Source organism: Schistocerca nitens, chromosome 4 (genome assembly GCF_023898315.1).
Source record: "Schistocerca nitens isolate TAMUIC-IGC-003100 chromosome 4, iqSchNite1.1, whole genome shotgun sequence".
Taxonomy (NCBI): Eukaryota; Metazoa; Arthropoda; class Insecta; order Orthoptera; family Acrididae; genus Schistocerca; species Schistocerca nitens.
This window is the reverse complement of record NC_064617.1, coordinates 211675748-211702438: the sequence shown is the minus strand read 5'-3', so window position 1 is coordinate 211702438 and position 26691 is coordinate 211675748. Positions and strand designations below refer to the sequence as shown.

Here is a 26691-nt window from a genome sequence, read left to right as displayed (position 1 = left end):
GGTCTGACGTGAGGCGTTCTAGGCTGACCACTGCGTCTAGATGGCGCAGTGGTTATCGCATCTGCCTAGTAACCAGGAGACCCGGATTCCAATCCTGCTCCGGCACAAATTTTCAATTTTCACCTTTGATTTATATCACTACCCACTCGCAGCCCATGTCTGTAATTCCTTTGTGTGTCAATACATATACTTCGAAGCATCTCATAATGACTATAGTTCAATGCTTTTATCTTGGCGGCTCGCGCACGCCCGCCCAGACGCGGGAGATTGCTACGTTGCCAGTTGCAAACGACGCACGCGCCAGGAGAAGCAGCGCCATGCTATAGTATAGTTCGCAAAACTTAGATTAGGGGGGAGCGCGCAGTTCATGAAGTAAAGCCACCACGGCCGCATTAACCTTTCGCTGCTACAGAGAAGTGCTGCCCGCATTCCGCGCTGTGCGCGATTTTGTCATCGCTGCACTGCTCGCCTGTGCTGACAGATGGTGTTCCTACTGCTTTGACACACTTATCATTCGATTTCACAAAAACTATTTGGCCCAAAAATTTGATTTTTACACATCTTCTTGACTGATACCTTCCCCCCATAAATGACTTAATTTTGTTTGGATGTTCAACGCAGTTATTGTGTAGCACTAAATATAGTAAACCATTGCACGAAATTTTGAACAGTTCGCAGAGGTAAAAATCCATAGCGTATACTTTCCGTATGGTCGATTTTACTTGCCACAATGTTGAGATTGAAATGTGGACAAGATACCTAAATTTCATATAAAATTTACTGTATGGCAATGTCTGAATTAATTTAAGTATCAGATAGGTGTCGTATGTAATATTGAGAAATATTCCGTCTTTTGCGACTGTAATAAAACTTTGAAGCAGTTGGTATAAAGAATGCTTTTTCCAAACTTTCTATAAAAGAAAGTCTGCTATCAAGACATTGCTTTTGTTCAATTACTTTATTTATGACTGAACGTTTCTAAAACTGAAGACGCTTATCCGAGCTCTGCACTGCAATCGAGCTCTGGCAACGTCGTTCTCTGTTCATTGTCTGACTGTGTTTTGTGACGTCAGATGCGCAGAACGAACCTAAACTCGGTCGCCATCGTAAATGACACGCACTTTAATAAAACTTGAAGCAGTAGTTTCTTACAAGAGGTCTCACATTGTTTTACGCTTTGATCTAACATACGAGGGTAGTCTGAAAAGTCTCTGACCTCAACACGGAGACAGCAGCACCTGTCAACAAAAATGGGGAATTTGTTTGCGCATGCCTTGTAAGACACTCATAAAAAGGGGTAGGATGTGTGACTAGTGATAGAGAATTTGAGACTGTAGTAGCGTCAGTGAAAAGTTATTGCGATTTTAAGTTGGGGTTATTCCGTGTGTTCCAGGAAAGGAGCTGACGGGGGACGAGGACGACTCTTGCGGCGTGCGGGAGGACCTCTGCAGCGACGCGTCCGACGACAAGAGCGCCTCTGGCGGCAGCAGCAAGAAGAAGAAGTCGGGCAGCGGCGGCGACGGCAAGGGCGGCGCCGGCGCCGGCTCGGGGGGCGGCGGCGGAGGCGGCGGCGGGGGCGGCGCGGGAGGCGGGGGTGGCAGCGGCAAGCCGCGGCGCGCGCGCACCGCCTTCACGTACGAGCAGCTGGTGGCGCTGGAGAACAAGTTCAAGACGACGCGCTACCTGTCGGTGTGCGAGCGCCTCAACCTGGCGCTCAGCCTGTCGCTGACGGAGACGCAGGTGAAGATCTGGTTCCAGAACCGGCGCACCAAGTGGAAGAAGCAGAACCCGGGCATGGACGTGAACTCGCCGACGGTGCCGCCGGCGGGGCCCGCGGTCGCCGGCCCGCCCTTCGGCGGCTCGCCCTACTCGCACCACCAGCACGGCGGCCTGCTGTACGCGCCCTACCCCTACTCGCTGCCGGGAGCCGGCGCCGCCGCCGCCGCCGCCGCCGCCGCCGCGCCGCCGCCGTCCCAGCCGTACGGCCACCCCTACTTCCACTCGCTGGCCGGCCACCACTCGCTGGGGCACTCCTCATGAGGCTCGCCGGCTCACGGCCCGCGCCGCGCCGCCTAGCCTCGCGCCCACCCTCCACCGCAAAGCCGATAAGCCCTGTGCCCGATTCCCGTAGTTACGAGATCCACGGGACGAGACGCGCGAATGGACACTGTGCTACGTCTCGTCTCTGAACAGTGAAATCGTCGCAGGACCAAAGTAGCTCGACAGGGAAACTCCTCCCATTTGTTTGGACCCAAAATACTCCGACAAATTCCTGTCTTCACCACGAAACCTTAAATGTGATGAAGTTCGGACTGAAATGTTACTTTCTGACACATTACGGAAGCCAGATTATGTATGTTGGCCCTGGGCCGTACTACGTTGACCCTAACCCTTATGGGGGCTTTGTCCAGTTTTGTCCAGCTGTCCAATGAGAGCTTCTGTACAGGGACTTGAGGTCCATAAACGCTAATGGACCCTCTGATATAAATATTTGGCTCAGCTTACAAAAGTGAAACCGCCACTGGACCAATGCAACTGACCGGGGAAAGTCAGCTCCCAATTTCGAGCCTTTGTTAATATTCAGATGAACTGCCTCTGCCCAGAATGAAACGTTAACTGCAATTTACGTTGTAATAAAACTTCCTGACAGATTACAACTGTGAAATGAAGTGCTATGTTGGCTCTGGCTCGGCGCCTGATGAGTGTTTCGCCCAGTTTGGTACGACTCTCCACTGAGATAGCTTCTCCACCAGATCTGGAGGACGAGATGGACACTGTTGTACAAGTTACCTCAAGTTTAAAGAGTTAAATTGGCCTAGGACCAGAGAAATTCAGCTCCCATATATCGACAGCCTTAATTAATTATTTATTTCAAGTTTCTGCCACCAGTCACTTTTTATTTTATTTTATGCTTAATATAACATAATGCAACGAGTTTCGAACATGTTCTGTTCATTTTCAAGCGTTAATATATACATACATATATACATAGAGAAATGTTACTTAAACATAAACAGTCTTAAACTAGTCTAGGACACTTTGTCCACTGTTTTTTTAATTTTTTAATGTAGCTGCTGGTGTGGCATTTGGGGGGGGGGGGAAGGAGGGGGGCAGTGTATATCTAGAAATCGAAATCAGTGATTTCGATTTCGATTTCTAGATATACACTGCCCCCTCCTTCCCCCTAAATGCCACACCAGCAGCTACATTAAAAAATTAAAAAACACTGGACAAAATGTTCTAGACTAGTTTAAGACTGTTTATATGTTTAAGTAACATTTCTGTATATATGTATGTATGTATATATTAACGCTTGAAAATGAACAGAACATGTTCGAAACGCGTTGCATTATGTTAGATTAAAAATAAAAAGTGACTGGTAGCAGAAACTTGAAATAAATAATTATCCCACACAGTCACGGTCCACAAACATAGCCATTATGGCTGAAAATAAAAAGCCTTAATTAATATTTAGAGTTATTCCTGCTCTCTAAATCAAATTGAAATTTGTGGTTTACTCCGATAACGAAACTTCCTAAAGATTAAAACTGTGCAATTGAGTGTACTGACCCTAAGACTGATGGGCGTTCCGTCCTGTTTTATGCAATTGCTCCGTCAGACACCTTCAGTACAGAACCTCGAGAAAGAGAAAGTTGGATGGGTGTTCTGTTACGAATTCTTACGAATACAGGTCTCGACTTTAAACAGTGAAATATGAGGAGAGAAATTCGTTTCCCATTTATTTCGAATTTAAAATGTGCCAATTCATATCCTCACAATGAAATTTTAACTGTGAGGTGTCTTTTACACTGTAAACAAATTCTTGACAGATTTAAGAAAGTTTTCAATTCAGTAAACTTTCCCAACAGCCGTAAACTTTAAAATATTGTCTTTTATTTTGAAACCAACCAGTTTCGATGAGTCATCTTGCCATCTTCAGGCCCCATATGCTTTTTTCGAGTCAACGAACTTATCGTATACCGCCATAAACTGGACTTCGTGAATCCCAATCGTTGTGCAGCTGTTTCATATGAAAGTGTGACAATGTGAAAGTGTGACAGCGTGAAAGTGTGACAGCGTGAAAGTGTGGCAGCGTGAAAGCGTGACAGCGTCAACTGCTGTCACGCTTTCGTATGAATCCGCTGCATTGGAATTCACGATATCCTCTTTTATGGCGCTATGTGATGAGTTCATTGATTCGAAAAAAGTGTATGGGACCTGAACATGGCAAAGTGAATTGCCGAAACTAGTTATTTTCAAAATGAAGTAAAAATCTTAAAGTGTACCGATGTTGGTAAAGTTTATTGAATTGGAAAGTACGTACCAGCCGATGTCCCTTGACTGTAATGGACCAACAGAGATTTAAGAAAGGGTCGGATACAGTATGTTGAGTCTAAGACTGATCGACGTTTCGTACAGTTTTGTGCAACTGCCCACTGAGGAGGCTTCTGTATAGGATCTCCAGATAGGTGTATCGACACTGTAATACGAATATTTGTCTCGACTGTAAATAACGATCTTGTCACAGGACGAAAATAGTTCAAAAGAGAAATTTACCTCAAATTTGGGAAACTTTAAATGCTCGATTTCCTGCCCCCACAATAAAACATGAACTATGAAATAGGGTTTGAGCTGCAGTATACCTTCCTGGCAGAGAGCCACATTCGGGATGTTGACCACCTACTTCGATGTACTATCTATCTCATCTTCACCTTATGGTGCTTAACAGCCAATTGTAACCTACCATGTACCACATCCTAATTCAAAAGTCAGGGATTCGAACCACAGTTTATCACAGAAATTAACGTGACTTTCGTGTTAAGCAGTGTTTACTTTTTCTTTAATGCCGACGTACATCATGGTTCCAGTTCTAAAACCAATTTTAGGCCCCCAAAAACTGACTGCCAGTCGGTTGGCAGGTTGGAGGATTCGTTCCAAACGAATGTATATCACCAGCAATAGGTCTACGTTCAGTAAAGTTTTGTGATATTCAAACCACTGTGTTTCAGGGCAACTTTACGTAAATCACAAACACATGATGACGGAATTTACGCAACAGTATTTCCCTTGGAAAACGACCACTTTCATCACAGATTCCCACTCAAGTTAAGCATCTTTAGCACATTACAATGCCAGTGCACTGATACACTTTGTTGCCTTGCAATTGCACTCAAGGGTCAAGGATATGCGTTCGAGTTCCGGTCTGTTGCACAGTTTCAATCTTTCTGCATGTAACAGTAGACCTACGTTCCGACGCAGGGTGAAAGACTTTGTTTCTGGATACACACCCTTGGCCGCAGCTAATCTATTATCCGCCATGTTTCTTCTGCCAGGAATGCTAGCCTACGTAGCATATTATGAAGGAGTGTTTTTCTGGATTCTGGAATAGCTAGATGAAGTTTCAGATCTGGGCCGACAGATGTCCTCGGAAGTATCAGGCGCTGGAGGTCTACCAGCGAAAACGCAAAGCCCCGGGTTCAGATCCCGGACCAGCCCGCACTTTCAATCTGTCAGGAATTTTTAGTTAATCTTCTCCGTCATTCTGTATCTACAAGGCAGGTAAACCATACAGACAACGCATTGTTTGTCGCTGGGAGAAAGCCAAAAAGAAAACCATACCGTATTTAACTGAAAACCAATGTTACTCAAACACTACAGCTTGACTTTTCACCGACGCCCGCAGAGTATTTCCTTCCGAAAAATTTATTCATCAAAATTTCACGTGCTGTTTCAGAAATTCTTCAGGTCACAAGATCGGGCGTGAATGTGTCAATACTTCTATAAGCTGAACTGTGGATTATTGCGACATGCCACAGCCGATGTTTCGTGTGATGTTCGCTTGGTGATGTACGAGAGCCTACAATGTGAAATGTTCTTATAAATTCCACCTACCAGTGATCATTTCTGTCGCTGTGTAGATGTTAAGTGAGAGGTTACGTGTGCAGTGTAATATTGTGGACGGTAATGTAAACTGCCACCATTACAGCCATGTATTCACTCTAGGATTATTCGTGATGTGACTGCAATATTTGTGTTATACTACTGCACGGAAACTAACAACTTTTGAAGCAAATATATGGAAAAGAACATTACTACCTCGTCATGTATAAATCACAGAATTTTTTTCCACTGATGTTAAAAAGAGCGCTAAATGCAGATTGCCATGTAAAATGTTTTTGTTTAACACTCAGCTATTGCATTCCTCATAAACAAGGTGCTACTCTATGAAACTTAGATACAATGTGAGAATCTTTTATTGACAGTGTATACCCACACTCATACAATTGCAGTCACAACTTTGTAAGTAAAGCGATTGGCGAAATGCGTTTTGTATTCCACTTATTGTTGAACAAACCAGTGGCATTCTGAAATGCTCCTTATACTAAAGCTCCTTTTATTACGTAAGATTTCATAGCGCATATTGTGCAATAGTGATTGAGTATTTTTCAGACGCAGACATAAGACCCGAATCGGCATGCGCTTCGGTTAGAGATAGCTAATATTTAGCTGAACTACGAAGCGCTACAGATATCTTTTAAGTACTATTGTCCTGTGGTTTTTGTTTCCTTCCTGTCGTGTGTTTGTGTTACACTCAGTGATAAACACAAGACACGTGCTTTAGCGTGAGGTCATTGTTTTCGTTCATTCGGCAGCAAACATAATTTCATTGTGTTGTTTATTGTTCTTCAGTTGAAGTACCAAAATCTTCCATAACAAACTCCAAGATTATGTTCCGTACATGTATGTGCATGTTTTGTACGTAAATGGTACAACTGCGGTTCAAAATTACACTCGCTGCAGATGGACTGCGTGTTTATAAACAGTGCAAAGTTGTGGTCCATTTCTCACCGTGATCTCGAAATGTCCTCTCCTGCCATTATTTTCTCACTATTCATCCAAAAGTTATTGGAAAATACGTTAATTTTGTTTTGAAATGTATTGTATATAACTTATTGATTTAAGATGATGATCTGAAAATATTTATTTGTAAATTCTTAGATATAGAAATGTTAATTTGTTGTTACACCTGAAGGAAAATATAGCAGTTCGCTGATGAAACAGATTTTTCGCTCATTGTTCCCACTGATTTGTGGTTCCGTACATTATCAATCATTAATAATATTCTTACATGAGAGAGAGAGAGAGAGAGAGAGAGAGAGAGAGAGCGGAGCTGTACTATAGAAGAAGAAGGAGCAGACCAGCAAAAGATGGTGAAATGAAGTTTCACGTTGAGCACTTGCACCATGTCGAATAAGTTGACGTGACTAATACTTGGAGAAAGCGTAATTTACTGCCTCTTCTACACATACATTATTCACTTAACATGGAGGTGGTACGAGAAAGGTGCGAACAATTTTTTAGGACACTTACTTAGACGTAGAAAAAGAATATGATAAAATGGACGTAGGTCAGCGAAAGTTTTAGTTCCATGTTAGAACTCATTTTATATAACTCTTCATGTACGTGCAAACGGATCAGAACGTGTGAGCTGACGTGAATACTCACTCAAGTGTTAATATACGGTACCAACAAAGATTATCTGTCAATATTTTTGCATTTTTGATGACTCTTTCTTAGGGTCTCATGTTCTCTTGTCCTAACTGATATGCTGGAAGATGTGTGTTTATCAGTTTTACGGAACATGCCCTTTATGCGCACTTGAGCTGTTATATACGTCGGTATTACTCTCTTCGGCTTCTAAATAACAGATTCCGTGATATCGATAGGAATAGGTGGACCAATGCCCTGACGTCTACGTTCTCTGGATCTAAGCCCGCCAGAATTTTATTTATGGCCACTTTTGGATCCTCATCCACGGCGTACCTCAGTTCAAGATGCGGACAGTATTCGTGTCTCTGTGGTGGAAAGCTGTGAAAACCATATGGAATACTCCAGTGATGTACTAGCGCCTCTGAGATTCAGTGGGACTGCGATTTGGTGCATATAACAGTGCTTACAGGTGATATTTTGGACAATTAATATTAGCACGAGTGACACCCTTATATACAGTGCACAGCACACAAAATATGAACGCCCTGTTTTTATGAATGGTTTTTCATAACAATACTGTAATCTGATAGGTATTGAGCTATTATGTCGATCTGGCATCATGTCTGACATTTTAGACTTCCAATAGGAGCAAACTCTGATGCTAGAAGTGTTTGGAGCTGCTACATTTAACGTCAGGGCATCATACATAGGTAATGGGGAAACTACGTGTGTTAAACACAGTTGCGGAAGAAAAATTGAAGTGGCTGTAACAGACAGGAGGACAGTGAAGTCAACTGTCATCTCTACTCGGAAGACCATTGTCACGGAACTGATAGATGTTAACGCTTCGGTTGGAATGACTCTGGCACTATGGGACTTAACATCTGAGGTCATCAGTCCCCTAGAACTTGAACTACTTAAACCTAACTAACCTAAGGACACCACACACATCCATGCCCGAGGAAGGATTCGAGCCTGCTACCGTAGCGGTCGCGCGGTTCCAGACTGAAGCGCCTAGAACAGCTCGGATGTTAACGCTTTAACTGATGATGTTGTCTATAAGCACCACTGCTTTCTAATAGCCATTGTTCGAGCACTGAGTGCAGTTAAAAAATTTAACTAGCATTGCTGCTTCAGTCATCCACTGGCTATGTGTAGTTGACAACATCCACCTTTGGAACGTGGTCTTTTGTCTCCAGATGAGACATAAACGGTAGCTTGCACGAGAACTGTGAGTAATTTTTATTTTGGTATTGTTATCATTTTGTTCTGAACGAGTGAAAACTCAGTGTCAAGTCTTTGTCAGTTCACTTCTATAAAGCATACACAGGTAAGTTCATAATCATATTGTTGTTGTTGTGGTCTTCAGTCCTGAGACTGGTTTGATGCAGCTCTCCATACTACTCTATCCTGTGCAAGCTTCTTCATCTCCCAGTACCTACTGCAGCCTACATCCTTCTGAATCTGCTTAGTGTATTGATCTCTTCGTCTCCCTCTACGATTTTTACCCTCCACGCTGCCCTCCAATGCTAAATTTGTGATCCCTTGATGCCTCAAAACATGTCCTACCAACCGAACCCTTCTTCTAGTCAAGTTGTGCCACAAACTTCTCTTCTCCCCAATCCTCTTCAATACCTCCTCATTAGTTACGTGATCTACCCACCTTATCTTCAGCATTCTTCTGTAGCACCACATTTCGAAAGCTTCTATTCTCTTCTTGTCCAAACTGGTTATCGTCCATGTTTCACTTCCATACATGGCTACACTCCATACAAATACTTTCAGAAACGACTTCCTGATACTTAATTCTATACTCGATGTTAACAAATTTCTCTTCTTCAGAAACGATTTCCTTGCCATTTCCAGTCTACATTTTATATCCTCTCTACTTCGACCATCATCAGTTATTTTACTCCCTAAATAGCAAAACTCCTTTACTACTTTAAGTGTCTCATTTCCTAATTTAATTCCCTCAGCATCACCCGATTTAATTTGACTACATTCCATTATCCTCGTTTTGCTTTTGTTGATGTTCATCTTATATCCTCCTTTCAAGACACTGTCCATTCCGTTCAACTGCTCTTCCAAGTCCTTTGCTGTCTCTGACAGAATTACAATGTCATCGGCGAACCTCAAAGATTTTACATCTTTTCCATGAATTTTAATACCTACTCCAAATTTTTCTTTTGTTTCCTTTACTGCTTGCTCAATATACAGATTGAATAACATCGGGGAGAGGCTACAACCCTGTCTCACTCCTTTCCCAACCACTGCTTCCCTTTCATGCCCCTCGACTCTTATAACTGCCACCTGGTTTCTGTACAAGTTGTACATAATCATATATTTAAAAAGAAATAAAAAACTGCAGGACGGAGAAAGTGAAGCAGCCACAAGTGGTCTTGGAAACGAAATGAAACTTGAGGTGTTGAGAGGGTATGTGATGTTATTTCAGTGATTAAAGTGGCGAGTGAAATACAGTATGAGCCCACTTAATCAGTTTCACGTCGCTCCCCTTCTGGCCTGGTGTCATGCACTGATTCGCTTGAGGAGGTTGTCATAAAGCCGTTGGTATCCTCTCATGTGGCAACGTGGCCAATAACAATTGTAACTGACCTCTGGCATTCTGCATACTGGCACTGACAATGAGTTGACGTCCATGTTGGTCCCACATATGTTCTGTCAGGGGACAGATCTGAGGGTCTTGCTAAACAAGGGCGTACCTCAGCATCACGCAGGCAGTTCATAGAACCACGAGCCATTCGTGGACGAGCATTGTCCTGTTGAAACATGGCAACAAAATGCTGCCACATGAGAGGCTACCAGCCATGAACTGAAGTTATATCCGATGGCTGCTCACACCGTGAAGACAGGAGTAATACAACTGTACCACTCCAAAACACTGAAAAAATGGGACCACTCCCCAGGTCGCCACCACATTTGCTGACTATGGTCACCCAGGGTGGTGCATAACCACGATTCATCGGTGAACACACTACGAGGCCACTCATCAACAGCCCATGTTTTCCATACAAGGCACCATTCCAAACTCAGCCATTTCAGTTGTGGTTACGCCTAGACCAGGGGCGGGCAAACGTTGCACGCGGCTCATGAGCGCACAGCGCTGCACGTGTGCTGCTCGCGTGCAGGCGTCGACCGCGGCTGTGGCGACAGCCGGCAGGTTGCGGCAGTGTAGTGCCAGGCTAAGCTGCGGACGTTGATGCGAAGCGAGCACTATGTAGTGAACGTTGTATTTCAAGAAACGGAGAAGTGGAGATTTGCTATCTTTTAAAAAGTAATGGGAGAATCATTTTTTCTTCGTGCAAAAACGTGAAAATTCGAAATGTTTAATATGTGGCAGTATTCTCGCTGGCCAACGGAAGTTTAGTATCGAAGGCCATTATAATAAATTTCACAAGGACGAGTACAATTTATTGTCGGATTCTGAGCGGATGGGGAATTGACTGAGCTTAAGAAGACCGATCTGACGATACCAGATGAATCTGTCGTAGTTGGCCGGCCGGAGTGGCCGAGCGGTTCTAGGCACTACAGTCTGGAACCGCGCGACCGCTATGGACGCAGGTTCGAATCCTGCCTCGGGCATGGATGTGTGTGATGTCCTTAGGTTAGTTAGGTTTAAGTAGTTCTAAGTTCTAGGGGACTGATGACCACAGCAGTTAAGTCCCATAGTGCTCAGAGCCATTTGAATTTGTCGTAGTTGCTGTTGTCACGAGAGATCTGCGACTTTCTCTCGTCATGTCTCTCATCTAACTGATCTAACATTTTATGGAGCACTGTTTTCAAGTTTTCAGGACGACAACAATAATAGCCCAGCGGTATGTGCAAGTTATAAGACTGCGCTTAATATAGCGAGAGCTGGAAAACCATTTGCTGAATTAATAAGTCTCGGTTAAGAGCAAACATCAGTGATGAAAATTTACGGAAATGTTTGTGTTTGTCTGTATGTAGAAATTTTGTTCCAGATATTAAACGTATTGTAAACTCCACCTGTGATAATTAAATAAAACGTATCGTAGGTAATAGGTACTCTTTCAAACCATGATTTCTTTTAAGCACTCCTACTAACCTTATTGATTCACTCAATAAAGCAAGCTAGGAAACAAAACGCATTACAGAGGAAGGAGCGGACAGAAGGTATGGTGGGGATGGGAGATAAGCGGGTGGCCAACTTGCCCCTGTGTGCACGCGGAACACCTGTTAACTGCACGCGTGCAAGTGCACAGCACATGTGCAGGATTCCTGCCCGCCCCTCGCCTAGACGGTAATTTCCTAGACTAATATCCGACAAGTTGTGCGGGATATCACAGAACTTTGCACAATGTTCTTAGCGCACCCTCCCTTGTGGTGACACGATGTGCTCGCCTGGAACCTTGACAGCTAGTATGCGTGCCCTTCTGTTCCAATGCACTACGAAAGCGGGCCACTGCCACATTAGAACGTCCCACAAATCTGGACATTGCACAATGAGGCCTCTTTTAAACTCTGTCAGGTGCTGATAACGTTGGTTCACACGAGTGCGCTGCATCTCTGTGTCGTTCATAGTCATCACTCAGCACCTGACGCTGTTCACCTCCTTTATATACCCTAGCAGGACAGGTAACTAACACGATCGATACAAACGCACTCTGGTGGTCGTTGCAATTGTCACAGGTAATTGCATGTAAATGATTATACACTCCTGGAAATTGAAATAAGAACACCGTGAATTCATTGTCACAGGAAGGGGAAACTTTATTGACACATTCCTGGGGTCAGATACATCACATGATCACACCGACAGAACCACAGGCACATAGACACAGGCAACAGAGCATGCACAATGTCGGCACTAGTACAGTGTATATCCACCTTTCGCAGCAATGCAGGCTGCTATTCTCCCATGGAGACGATCGTAGAGATGCTGGATGTAGTCCTGTGGAACGGCTTGCCATGCCATTTCCACCTGGCGCCTCAGTTGGACCAGCGTTCGTGCTGGACGTGCAGACCGCTTGAGACGACGCTTCATCCAGTCCCAAACATGCTCAATGGCGGACAGATCCGGAGATCTTGCTGGCCAGGGTAGTTGACTTACACCTTCTAGAGCACGTTGGGTGGCACGGGATACATGCGGACGTGCATTGTCCTGTTGGAACAGCAAGTTCCCTTGCCGGTCTAGGAATGGTAGAACGATGGGTTCGATGACGGTTTGGATGTACCGTGCACTATTCAGTGTCCCCTCGACGATCACCAGTGGTGTACGGCCAGTGTAGGAGATCGCTCCCCACACCATGATACCGGGTGTTGGCCCTGTGTGCCTCGGTCGTATGCAGTCCTGATTGTGGCGCTCACCTGCACGGCGCCAAACACGCATACGACCATCATTGGCACCAAGGCAGAAGCGACTCTCATCGCTGAAGACGACACGTCTCCATTCGTCCCTCCATTCACGCCTATCGCGACACCACTGGAGGCGGGCTGCACGATGTTGGGGCGTGAGCGGAAGACGGCCTAACGGTGTGCTGGACCGTAGCCCAGCTTCATGGAGACGGTTGCGAATGGTCCTCGCCGATACCCCAGGAGCAACAGTGTCCCTAATTTGCTGGGAAGTGGCGGTGCGGTCCCCTACGGCACTGCGTAGGATCCTACGTTCTTGGCGTGCATCCGTGCGTCGCTGCGGTCCGGTCCCAGGTCGACGGGCACGTGCACCTTCCGCCGACCACTGGCGACAACATCGATGTACTGTGGAGACCTCACGCCCCACGTGTTGAGCAATTCGGCGGTACGTCCACCCGGCCTCCCGCATGCCCACTATACGCCCTCGCTCAAAGTCCGTCAACTGCACATACGGTTCACGTCCACGCTGTCGCGGCATGCTACCAGTGTTAAAGACTGCGATGGAGCTCCGTACGCCACGGCAAACTGGCTGACACTGACGGCGGCGGTGCACAAATGCTGCGCAGCTAGCGCCATTCGACGGCCAACACCGCGGTTCCTGGTGTGTCCGCTGTGCCGTGCGTGTGATCATTGCTTGTACAGCCCTCTCGCAGTGTCCGGAGCAAGTATGGTGGGTCTGACACACCGGTGTCAATGTGTTCTTTTTTCCATTTCCAGGAGTGTATTTACATGCCCTGCCGCTGTTGCCGAGCGGTGCTAGGGGCTTCAGTGCGGAACCACGTGGCTGCTACTGTCGCAGGTTCGAATACTGCCTCGGGCATGGATGTGTGTGATGTCCTTAGGTTAGTTAGGTTTACGTAGTTCTAAGTCTAGGGGACTGATGACCTCAGATGTTAAGTCCCATAGTGCTTAGAGCCATTTGAACCATTTTTTCATTTAGCTGGCCACTGATGGTGTGTACGGGTACGAAGTTGCACTGACATCCGACTATATCTTCTGGATGCCTCACACTTTTTCGTAAGACATCGTATGTTAGGCATTGGAATGTCTTAGTTGAATTGTTTACGATCAACATGGCCACTGATGGTGTGTACGGGTACGAAGTTGCACTGACATCCGACTATATCTTCTGGGTGCCTCACATTTTTTGTAAGACATCGTATGTTAGGCATTGGAATGTCTTAGTTGAATTGTTTACGATCAACATAGTACAGGAAAATTCAAAATGAACAGAGGGCCATGATTATTTGATACGTAGCTATTCATTGATGAGAACTACAGAGAATGGAAAAAGTAGTTCATATATTTTTTAAAATATATAATGTAGGTGCTTCATACCGGTCTGCAATTGGCCAAACAGAGAGCATCTGAGTAAGAATCCATTTCACGACATCTTGAACCATATGCGAAGTCAATTACGCGAGCAGGTTAGAAAGGTGCATGGAATTATTTTCGACGAAAGAGTCACATACACATGATCATCACATAACCCCATATAAAGAAATCCATGGTTATCACGTCTGGAAATTTAGGTGACTAAGAGCAGGACACATGTTCAGCACCACCGATCCTATTGTTTGAAAGATGCAAAATTGTGAATTTTCTTCCACAAAAAAATGGTTCAAATGGCTCTGTGCACTATGGGATTAAACTGCTGAGGCCATTAGTCCCCTAGAACTTAGAACTAGTTAAACCTAACTAACCTAAGGACATCACAAACATCCATGCCCGAGGCAGGATTCGAACCTGCGACCGTAGCGGTCTTGCGGTTCCAGACTGCAGCGCCTTTAACCGCACGGCCACTTCGGCCGGCTTCTTCGACATTCTCTGTAATTCTCGTCAACTTGTAGCTAGGGTCTAAATACACACATCAAAAAAGTTCTGCATCACCGCCGTTCCCAGAACTCCTGAAGATAGACGTTGACTGTGGATATTGTATCACAGACACAATCCCTTTGTTCAGAGATGTCACTAAACCCGCCCAAAGGTGTAAACAACCATGAAACAGCAGCGCCTATTAGACGGAGGGGTTGCGACAGCCGATCAGTTCCAGTCATTCCGCCAGGAAGGAGGTACACGGCTCGTGTTGTCTGTAGTTCAACCATGTCTAAACGGTCAATACGGCGGTTCGATCGTGTCCGCATTGTTACTTTGTCCCAGGAAGAGCTCTCAACAAGGGAAGTGTCTAGGCGTCTCGGAGTGAACCAAAGCGATGTTGTTCGGACATGGAGGAGATACAGAGAGACAGGAGTTTTCGATGACATGGCTCGCTCAGGCCGCCCAAGGGCTACTACAGCAGTGGATGACCGCTACCTACGGATTATGGCCCGGAGGAACCCTGACAGCAACGCCACCATGTTGAATAATGCTTTTCGTGCACCCACAGGACATCATGTTACGACTCAAACTGTGCGCAATAGGTTGCATGACGCATAACTTCACTCCCGATGTCCATGGCGAGGTACATCTTTGCAACCACGACAACATGCAGCGCGGTACAGATGGGCCCAACAACATACGGAATGGACCGCTCAGGATTGGCATCACGTTCTCTTCACCGATGAGTGTCGCATATGTCTTCAACTAGACAATCGTCTGAGACGTATTTGGAGGCAATCCGGTCAGGCTGAACGCCTAAGACACACTGTCCAGTGAGTGTATCAAGGTGGAGGTTCCCTGCTGTTTTGAGGTGGCAATATGTGGGGCCGACGTACGCCGCTGGTGGTCATGGAAGGCGCCATAACGGCTGTACGATACGTGAATACCATCCTCTGACCGATAGTGCAACCATATCTGCAGGATATTGGCTAGACAATCGTCTTCATGGACGACTTTTCGCGCCCGCCATCGTGCACATCTTGTAAATGACTTCCTTTAGGATAACGACATCGATCGACTAGAGTGGCCAGCATGTTCTCCAGACATGAACCCTATTGAACATGCCTGGGATAGACTGAAAAGGGCTGTTTATGGACGACGTGATCCATCAACCACTCTCAAGGGTCTACGCCGAATCGCCATTGAGGAGTGGGACAATCTGGACCAACAGTGCCTTGATGACCTTGTCGATAGTATGCTACGACAAATACAGGCATGCATCAATGCTAGGGGTATTAGAGGTACCGGTGTGTACAGCAGTCTGGACCATCACCTCTGAAGGTTCCGCTGTATGGTGGTACAACAAGCAATGTGTGGTTTTCATTAGCAATAAAAAGGGCGGAAACGATGTTTATGTTTATATCTATTCCAGTTTTCTGTACAGGTTCCGGAACTCTCGGAACCAAGGCGATGCAAAACTTTTTTTGATGTGTGTAGTTACAGCCTTTTGTAATCGTTATATTCATTCTGAAATATCTTGCACAGATTTTTAAATAAATAAAAATAATTTTATTCAAATACTTAATTACTTTCAGGACGCACCAAGTACTCTTAGAAGAAAAAACAAAAATAATCATTTTCTCCAACGTTTGGATCACTGCACATGCATCAAAAGAACGTAGTGTCAAAGAAAACAGTCCGATGCAATATATTCACGTTACAGCTGCGATCGTCAAACGTTTCGTGAATCAATGAAAGTGGTTTCAGTTCTTCAGGGAGCACAAAACTGGGCCACTAACCAATGAACACATATAATACGGCGCGACGAGTCACCTGTCACTAAGCTAGTATTAGTGAGCACTCAGTCTTACTAAATAACATTAAACCAATCACGTAAGTTATATGTTACTTTGTAAGCTACTGAACAATTCAATAAGTTAATTTGTAATGTCATGACTAAGAATACCAACCAATTATTGTCGGCAACATCAAGCAGTGGTGCTCACATACTTCATAGGAAAAAAGATGACAATGAACAGAGAACAAAAAGAAATGAATGTCTGTTCATAACAACAGTTTTCAACAATACATTCTCAATTGGCAGTTCTAAACTAGCGATAAAAGCTTTCTCAAAAAGAATTAATAAAACCTCGAGCACTCAGTCTTACTAAATAACATTAAACCAATCACGTAAGTTACAAAAAATTGCTTTTTAAGCTACTGAACAATACACTCGGTTAGTTAATTTGTAATGTGCAGCGTAAGAAGAGACGACATATATTTATTTACGGAATTTAGAATACGCTACACGCAGAAACTGTTAGACCACCCATGTACTGACGTGTTTTGCTTAACGACCTCGTAACGTATTATGCCTCACTGCCTGAAAGGGCGTGAATGTGAACTGGAATATTTTATTGGTACCTCACGTTCAACGATGTCTCCTCCATTCCGTAAATTCAGTGGAATAGTATAGAACGCATACCTCGCGATTACGGGCTATGCCTCTCGGAACTAGTAGTGACATAAGTAAATGACATTGAAAGTGACTGCTGTTTTCACTCGTCATTCATTTTAAATTTGTGTACTCACTGAGTTTCTCATAACAGCGATTGTGGATGGAATTGCTCTTTTTACAGCATCCGTAACCTAAAGATCAGGTTACCTGTAAAGAACATCACAGTGCGTGTGAAGCGAAAGTGTTCGTCTGCTTGGATACCGTAGGGTTGGTACTCTGCATACACCGTCATGTACGAGTACATACTCAACTTCTACAGCAAGGGCTTTCAATTGTTACCGCCATCGGCTTCATATCAACTGATGTTTAGGACAATTTGAAGTGAGATGTTAGCTCTTAAAACTGGGTATATTATACATAACATCTGAAACTCAGCGTATAGGTACATCGACACCTGATAGGTAAATCGCTTATATTTTACAGTCAGTTTCGGTCTTTCAAGCCACATTCAGATATTAAAACATCACAACAGTTTAGCTGAATCGAAAACTTCTTAGATTCGCATTTGAACAAAAACATCGCAGTAGATATTTTTAATGGAGCAGATGAAATGCTCAGATACATTTGACAATACCATTGTAGTTGTCCCGCGTAACATGAAGTGTCGAAAAGCTATGCACTCGAGTCTGTTGTTATGGACGAACTGTATCGTTCTGTATTTTTATTCTTCATGTCTACGTATTTATTTCTCAACGTAGTCACCCCGGTGACGAACGCATTTCTCCCAACGAGGCACCAGTTTGTTGACAGCGTCAGTGTACAATGTTTGACTTTGTCTACGGAGCCGCAGCCTCACCTGAGCTTGCACCGCTTCATCACTATTAAAGCGAATCCCTCGAAGGTGTTCTTTAAGTTAGATGAAAATCGGATGGGGCCAAGTCGGACGGAGGATGCTCGATGACAGTGAACCCACGTCATCGTATTGTTGCAGATGTCGCAGCGCTCGTGTGTGCTCTGGTATTGTCATGATAAAGGAGACGATGCTCCACGTGTGGACTCACTCCTCGAATTCGAAACACGATTACTGTTCCTCACGCACCAACATAAAGTAGTCAGTTACACATCACCATGTTATATGCTGATGTTCGAAGCCCTCTAGCGGCAGAGTGCTGTAGATATGTATACATGAAGAATAAAGATGTGCTATGTTAATTACGTTTATTTTAATTAAAATTTTTAAAAAGTTTTCAGATAAAAAATCTGACGCATTACACCACGCCCTCGTGTCACTCCCCACGAACATTTTCCATTATACTCTGTAGAGACATACCTTAGGTTATGGCAACGAATAGCAGCCGTACACAAACTGCATTTTATGAAAGGCACCTCAGAACAAATTTACGACACTTTCTCAGACCGTGTACCCTCAGTACCGTCACATACTTGATAGCTTCACGACTCTGAGCGTCCAAATCAATTCACTGCTGATAATTTCTCGGAATACGGTCACTTTCTCCGAAATTTTACGAATGGAAATGTTATGGTTATGCCTAACATTGACTAATTCTATGTAGAAGATGGTCTGTGTGTGTGTGTGTGTGTGTGTGTGCGTGCGTGTGCGTGTGCGTGTGTGTATGTGTGCGTGTGTGCTGGGTGTTTATGGGTTGGTGTTGTCTGATAGTTCTTCGAGGGCAGAGAATAGAATTCCGTTTCAGGGATCTGTGTATTCGTTTATTTTTTGTTGTCCGTCAACTATGGCTTTCTTTATTTGCTAGTTTTCTTCAGTTTTTAGCTTTCGCTGCATTCTCTGCCCTCAAAAAACTATGACACAACACCAACCTACAAACACCCCAACCGTCGCCCCCCTCTCCACACATACACACACACACATACACACACACACACACACACACACACACACAGAATGATTGATATACTTCACAAAGCTTCAGAACTCTCACCGAGAAAAGATTCAAAAATGTCCACCGTCTGCCGGCCGGAGTGGCCGAGCAGTTCTAGGCGCTACAGTCTGGAACCGCGCGACCGCTACGGTCGTAGGTTCAAATCCTGCCTCGGGCATGGATGTGTGTGATGTCCTTAGGTTCGTTAGGTTTAAGTAGTTCTAAGATCTAGGGCACTGATGACCACAGAAGTTAAGTCCCATACTGCTCAGAGCCATTTTGTCCACCGTCTTGTTTCTGTAGTTTGTAAACAGTGATAGAGAAAATTGCTTAGTGCAAGTCTTCATAGTGAAGATTATGGGGAAACCAGAAAAAGTAAGTAAAACATACTGCAAACACACACACACACACACACACACACACACACACACACACACATACAGAAACACACACTATCTTCCACAGTGAATTAGTTGATGTTAGGCGTAACCATAACATTTCCACTTGTAAAATTTCAAAGTAAATAACTGTTCTATATTAAGTAGTATGTGGTTGCAGATGACAGACCGTGAAAGAAAGCAACATATAAACCAGGAAAACCACAGCATGCGATTACAAGGTATGTATGCAAAACTTTGTTTGTTTTCCAAATTTGTAAATACTGTCTTAAAAACTCAAATTCATGTTTGTACAAGGAGTAAAGAGCAGTTTTCCTGTTTTATAGGAAGGTAATAAAGCCTACTGTTGATGCAAAAACTTCAGCGAAATAGGACTGGGCAATAAAAAGGAAAGATAAAGATTGTGTATTGCTCAAGATGTACCCTTCCCAAAAACAAATCTATTTGTAAGCAAACAAGGTCAGAACAACTTCAACCTCAAGATAACTGTAACAAAATTAATATTGATTACTCTCTCTCTCTCTCTCTCTCTCTCTCTCAATGAGGTTGGGTGTCTGTGGTTCAGATTACGTCACTTTTTCCACAATGACGTTGGCAATAGATTTCCCATACGAGTCGGTCGTTTCATTTGCAGATACCCACAAATTTGAGTCGCCGATATCGTCTCTTATATCTCGTATTACCTGAAAAGAATTATGTTATTGAAAATTAATGAAGATCAGAGGTACACATTTGGAGTCTGACTAAACTAAATCAAACTGCTGATTTTATGTTTCCATTATATATTTTTGTATAATGTTTTACATAATTGAAAAGTTTTTGTGAAGCTCAAAATAGGAGAGGGAGTGAAAGGGGGGGGGGGTAACTGACACACAAACTAATATCATTAAATAGATTTTTAGACTTACCTCTTCATAAACTTTGCCAAGGTAGTTTTTCCTTATTTTTGATTCATCAAGAACTTTTTGTTGGGAATATTTCTCCAGTAACTCTCTGGTAGAGCCCTGCAGCCAAGTGGCCTATCCGCGTGGCCCACACGCGCCTACGGTGTGCCTGAGACAGAGGACGAATACAGTTCACGAACGTTGGCGGAAGTTGCCGAAGATGACCGACGCCATTTCGCCTGATACCGCAGCCGCGTGAGATCTTTTCGACAGCCACGCGTAAGTCACAGGCTTATCTATCACGACGTGGATGCCACGCGCTTCCGATCGCTTGCATACTGGCTCCGAATTTGCAGTACGCTTACCTCTACACCTTACGCTTCCTGTATTTTCCTGGTCAGTGCTGTTAACAATATCGATTGTAATGGGTTGTATTAGATCATTTGCTCGATTTAGTCACTTGATGAATGGACAGCAGCAGCTCTTCGGCGTAGGGCAATCCAAAAAAGACTACGGAAGTCTTAGTTCCATCTTTTAAGTGGCCATCCTTTGCCCTTCTTTCCCCTGGATTTGTATCGTAAGACCATCTTTAGAATGCGCCTTTCTTTCATTCGTTCCAGCTCTTCACTCCAGTTTTGTTTGTGTTGTTCTAGTTTATCATTTACTGCAAAAATATTCAGTTCTTATTTCTTATGTTTTCATAAGGAATCCTGTCCATGAGGAGAACGTGATAAGTGCTTTAAGTCGATTTTCCGTAAATTTCGCTGAGTGGAAGAAGGGTCAAAATAAGCGAATATGTGTCTCGGCTTACCTTTAGGTGCTCGACCGTGTCCGAGAAAAAGTTGTTGTGGAACTTTATGTGCCTTTTTCTAGGCGGTACTTCAACGGAAGTGGTGGTAAAATAGCCTGCGTCACCATTTCACGCTTTTGCGCCCCATGTCCGAAACCTGACTGCTACTTTTATTTTAGTTTCTCACCTATTTACTCACGTCCATAAAAGATTACTACAGGAATGTTTCCCAATGTACTGAATACTGAAAAATTTTCATACTTATCCATCTACTAGTTGTATGTATGGTGAATGAATAAAGACGTAAGAAAATCGATAAATGAATGAGAAAAGTATTTCGATTTTTTTTCTGTAAAATTCTTGTAGTGCATCTTGATCCATAATCAACTGCAAGGTCTAATTTTCAATAAAGTGACACTCTATGTGTGGCCTGCAATGAACTTATTGCCAATGGGTCCAATCTGCAGCAATGTCAGCTTTGTCTTTCGCGAGCGAAATTCATACGAGGAAATGTCAGTGTGGCAAACCTGCATTCGCGCGATGCTCGTGGTAATCTGAATTTGTATGTTTAGAATGTTTTCACGATCGATATCACCCAAGGGAACACACGAAATCTTCCTGAAGAATAAACATAACAATAAAATGCAAATATTAATATAAGAACTGATATAAGAATTAAACGCCAGAATGAGAATTTAGAAGAACTGTAACTCCTGAAAATACCACACACACATATATTATATAATAAATATGTGATACTTGTTGTGAAACCCAGCTGTAATTATACAACTGATATAACGCCCTTGCATCACCTAACTTGATTAGAAATTTTCTTGTAGTAAACTTCTATGGTCGTGGGTAGATGGATAAAAAAAAATAATTAAAAAAAAGTAATAATCAGGTTTCGAAATTGGGGCACGAAAGTAAGGTCGGGAACTCGCGTTCAAAGGCACCTAAATTACGTCATAGTCGTTGACCGTCGATTTCTCAGAAACGATGAAATTTCTGCAGATAAGCCGAGAATTGATCGCTTATTTTGACTTCTCTTCCACTGTGTGAAGTTTGTGGAAAATCGCATTATGACACTTGACGTGTTCTCCACACTATTGTAACCTTTGACTGCGCGTAAAAATTTCATTTCAGCTACCTGAACATGGCTTGAATCTTTTCTCTTCCTAACTCAGGTTTCACTGCCGAACAGTAAAATAGTATGGTCATGAGCTTATAGAATTATTCATTTCTCTGATTGTTCGTGTATCTATCTTAATATTCTGCTTATACTGCCACGTCCAGTCTGAAATATCTGTAATATAAGATCTGTATTCGTATCTTCGTTTAAAGTGTTACAGGCCCTTGGTAAATAAAGTGCTGAACTTGTTCCAAAATATCATCTTCGATTACAAATCTGTTTCGAACGGGATATTTCCTATGGAATACCATTGACTTACTTTTATGTAATCTGTCCCAAAATTATAATCCTCTCCAATGAAGTTTAAAAGATGGGTTGAGTTTTGTAGTTCATCTTCACAATTCGCTGGTAATACAATATGACTGGCATATAATAAAATTAATTATATATTTATTCTTGTTTATATGGATCCCTTCTGGTGCTCTTTCTTTCCATTTTCGGAAGGCGTCATCTATACGGATATTAAAAGGAGTAGGCAGTAAAGTACACCCTAGTCTCTCACCATGGTTTATTAACATCATTTCCCCTGTATAATCCGTTACAGAATTATATTTCAGAAAACTGCCAATTGACGTACCCAGCTGAAGTGAAACAGTGCTGCATCACAGTGTTCTTCGCATTATTAGTTGAAATTTCTCGACATATCTTTCCAGCTGTCTACACTTGTTCAAGCCCACTTATCGATACCGTATCTTCAGTTTTATAGCCGTCTCTCTCAAACTTAAAGTTGTGCAAAACAACACAGGCCTTTACACATTCTATACAAATGCGTGAATCCACTGTATCCCATTTGCAAACATTGTTAAAACTCATACAAGTATTTGTGCATGTTTCATTGCACTGAGGCTGTCCAGTGAGAGGCGGGGGAGGAATGAAATGAAGGAAGCTACTGTGCCGCTCACTACAGCAACCGCACAAAAAATGCGAAACCGCCGCGGCGGCGTGCCGTGTACCCGACGCTTTTTAGACAGCTGCAGAACAGGTGTGCCACGTGGCTAGCACCCAGCGTCTGTCTGCCGTTTCTACAAAATAATAAAAGAGAAAAGAAATTATGGTAACGGTAATAAATTAAAAACTCAACAACAATTCATTTGTAGCATACAATAAAAACAGCAAGTAGGTGATCTGCTGCCTGTATGGCTTTATCTGCTTGTACGCCTTGAAAATGGACAAACCAAAACGAAAAATGTGTTTCTTTAACTTGAGTGAAATCCCTTTTGCACTGATTACTCGTAATGTCCAAACAGTGGTACGATATCCATTACAACATGACTTTTTGAGCAGAGTTTCAAAAAAATTAGAGTCAGTGGCAGAATAATCAAATTTTTGAGAAAAGCCGCAAATGGTGGAGAGACTAAGTATTCTTTTATCTGCCTGTTTCATTTAATATTTTGACGCTATTCATCTTGAAACTGTGTATGTCAAAAGTTTTCAATATTTGTTCGATTTTTACGTCTATTACAAGAAGTAACACACGCAGGAACAAGAAACTAAAAATCTGTTGTTTGGAAAACCTGTTATTTTGAGCGGTTTTAACGTTCACGTTAAACTGGCGTCGAAAGAAAGATGTAATCAGAAACCGATTGTTTCAGCGATAACCGACATCCCTATCACACGCCATAGCGCCGCGATGACTCACCGATTGCGCTTAGGGATGGCTCCATTTAGTCTGACTGTTAAAACCGCTCAAAATACCTCGTTTCTGAAATACCCGATTTTCGGTTTTTTACTCCTGTACTGAACTTTGAAATCGGACGAGGATCAAAAAGTTTGAATCGCTCCGTTTCAGGATTGCCTTAATAAAATCGAAATATTAAATTAAGTATACCAAGAAAAGAAAATTTAGTATGTTCACCGTTCGCTAATTTTTTGAAACTCTGCTCGAAAATCATGTTGTAATCAGTGATCATACCACTATTTGGGCATTACGAACAGTCAGTGCTAAAGGGTGAAAACTGTGGGTGAAGAACTCTGTTTTTCGTCATCACTTAATACTTCCGGGCTGAGATGCCATGGTCCATACATAAGACTCTCCCCTGACGTTTCACCTTCGACTGCGGAAGGCATCCTCCGAGGACAATCGGCGAACTGCAACGAGAGCGCGAGTGAGCGCCGTATATACAAGCCATCCAGAGGGCGCCGCTGTCAATCACGTGACGTCGGCTGTGCTATGATTTGTTTTTCGTGTTAATTTGTTCATTTTCAATCTGCGACAACAACATAAAGGCATATTATGTAGATACAGGCACAGGTCAGCTACTTTTTTTTTATATACTATAAATGAATTGTTAAGTTCTTGATTTATTATTGTTAGTTAATGTTGAAACACCCGTTAGAAAAATTAATGAATTACTGTGCTTATAAGCCTCTTACGTTATTTGATTTTCAAACAGCTGAGCAGAACTGAATGTACTCAGACATTTCTCTCTTTACTTATTCTGATCAACACTAAACTGTCGCACAATATTTTTAGCGCAACGCAATCTGACTTTCAATAATCCCTAAAAAAGAATGGTCCTGACTGACAATAACCTATACCTTTCATGAATCACTTAACTCACATAAACCTGGAGGAACCGAAGAACTGTATCCGTACTGCCATAACATCAGTGACGAAGGACATGCTTGCCCGAGTACGGGAGGAATTTGAGTATCGATGTGATATTGCTCTTGTCGCTGATGGAGCACATATTGAACATCTGTAATCTGAACTTGAGGGGTTCTGAAATATGTGTAAAAAGTTTCATATTCGTATGGCTTTAAGTTTAATATATGCATTCGAAATACGTATATTCTTTTTGAAAGACCCTGCAGTTTCCATATCGAAACTCTGTCTTGAAATCTGCCGGAAATCCAAAGAGATTCCGGTCGTATGTAAAGTACACTAGCGGAAAGACACAGTCAATACCGTCACTGCGCGATAACCATGGCGATGTGACGGATGACAGTACTACTAAAGCAGTACTACTGTACGCAGTTTTCTGGTATTCCTTCACCTAAGAAGACGAAGTAAATGTTCCAGAAATCAAATCTAGAACAGCTGCCAACATGAATAACTTAGGGGTGGATATCCTCTAGATTTAATAACGGCAAGGCTTCCTGTCCAGATTGCATACCAGTCAGGTTCTTTCCGGAATATGATGACGTAATACACTCCTGGAAATTGAAATAAGAACACCGTGAATTCATTGTCCCAGGAAGGGGAAACTTTATTGACACATTCCTGGGGGCAGATACATCACATGATCACACTGACAGAACCACAAGCACATAGACACAGGCAACAGAGCATGCACAATGTCAGCACTAGTACAGTGTATATCCACCTTTCGCAGCAATGCAGGCTGCTATTCTCCCATGGAGACGATCGTAGAGATGCTGGATGTAGTCCTGTGGAACGGCTTGCCATGCCATTTCCACCTGGCGCCTCAGTTGGACCAGCGTTCGTGCTGGACGTGCAGACCGCGTGAGACGACGCTTCATCCAGTCCCAAACATGTTCAATGGGGGACAGATCCGGAGATCTTGCTGGCCAGGGTAGTTGACTTACACCTTCTAGAGCACGTTGGGTGGCACGGGATACATGCGGACGTGCATTGTCCTGTTGGAACAGCAAGTTCCCTTGCCGGTCTAGGAATGGTAGAACGATGGGTTCGATGACGGTTTGGATGTACCGTGCACTATTCAGTGTCCCCTCGACGATCACCAGTGGTGTACGGCCAGTGTAGGAGATCGCTCCCCACACCATGATGCCGGGTGTTGGCCCTGTGTGCCTCGGTCGTATGCAGTCCTGATTGTGGCGCTCACCTGCACGGCGCCAAACACGCATACGACCATCATTGGCACCAAGGCAGAAGCGACTCTCATCGCTGAAGACGACACGTCTCCATTCGTCCCTCCATTCACGCCTGTCGCGACACCACTGGAGGCGGGCTGCACGATGTTGGGGCGTGAGCGGAAGACGGCCTAACGGTGTGCGGGACCGTAGCCCAGCTTCATGGAGACGGTTGCGAATGGTCCTCGCCGATACCCCAGGAGCAACAGTGTCCCTAATTTGCTGGGAAGTGGCGGTGCGGTCCCCTACGGCACTGCGTAGGATCCTACGGTCTTGGCGTGCATCCGTGCGTCGATGCGGTCCGGTCCCAGGTCGACGAGCACGTGCACCTTCCGCCGACCACTGGCGACAACATCGATGTACTGTGGAGACCTCACGCCCCACGTGTTGAGCAATTCGGCGGTACGTCCACCCGGCCTCCCGCATGCCCACTATACGCCCTCGCTCAAAGTCCGTCAACTGCACATACGGTTCACGTCCACGCTGTCGCGGCATGCTACCAGTGTTAAAGACTGCGATGGAGCTCCGTATGCCACG

General features: G+C 43.8%; 1 protein-coding gene across 1 annotated transcript in view; it reads left to right on the top strand.

Moving 5' to 3' along the window:
- Window positions 1–2040, top strand: part of LOC126252203 (homeobox protein slou) — a 178693-nt gene extending 176653 nt beyond the window's left edge. Inside the window, exons 2-3 of the mRNA XM_049953074.1 lie at window positions 1394–1502; window positions 1602–2040. Of these exons, the coding sequence (XP_049809031.1) occupies window positions 1394–1502; window positions 1602–2040 (548 nt within the window). The remainder of the gene's footprint in view (window positions 1–1393; window positions 1503–1601) is intronic.
- Window positions 2041–26691: the final 24651 nt, after the last annotated feature.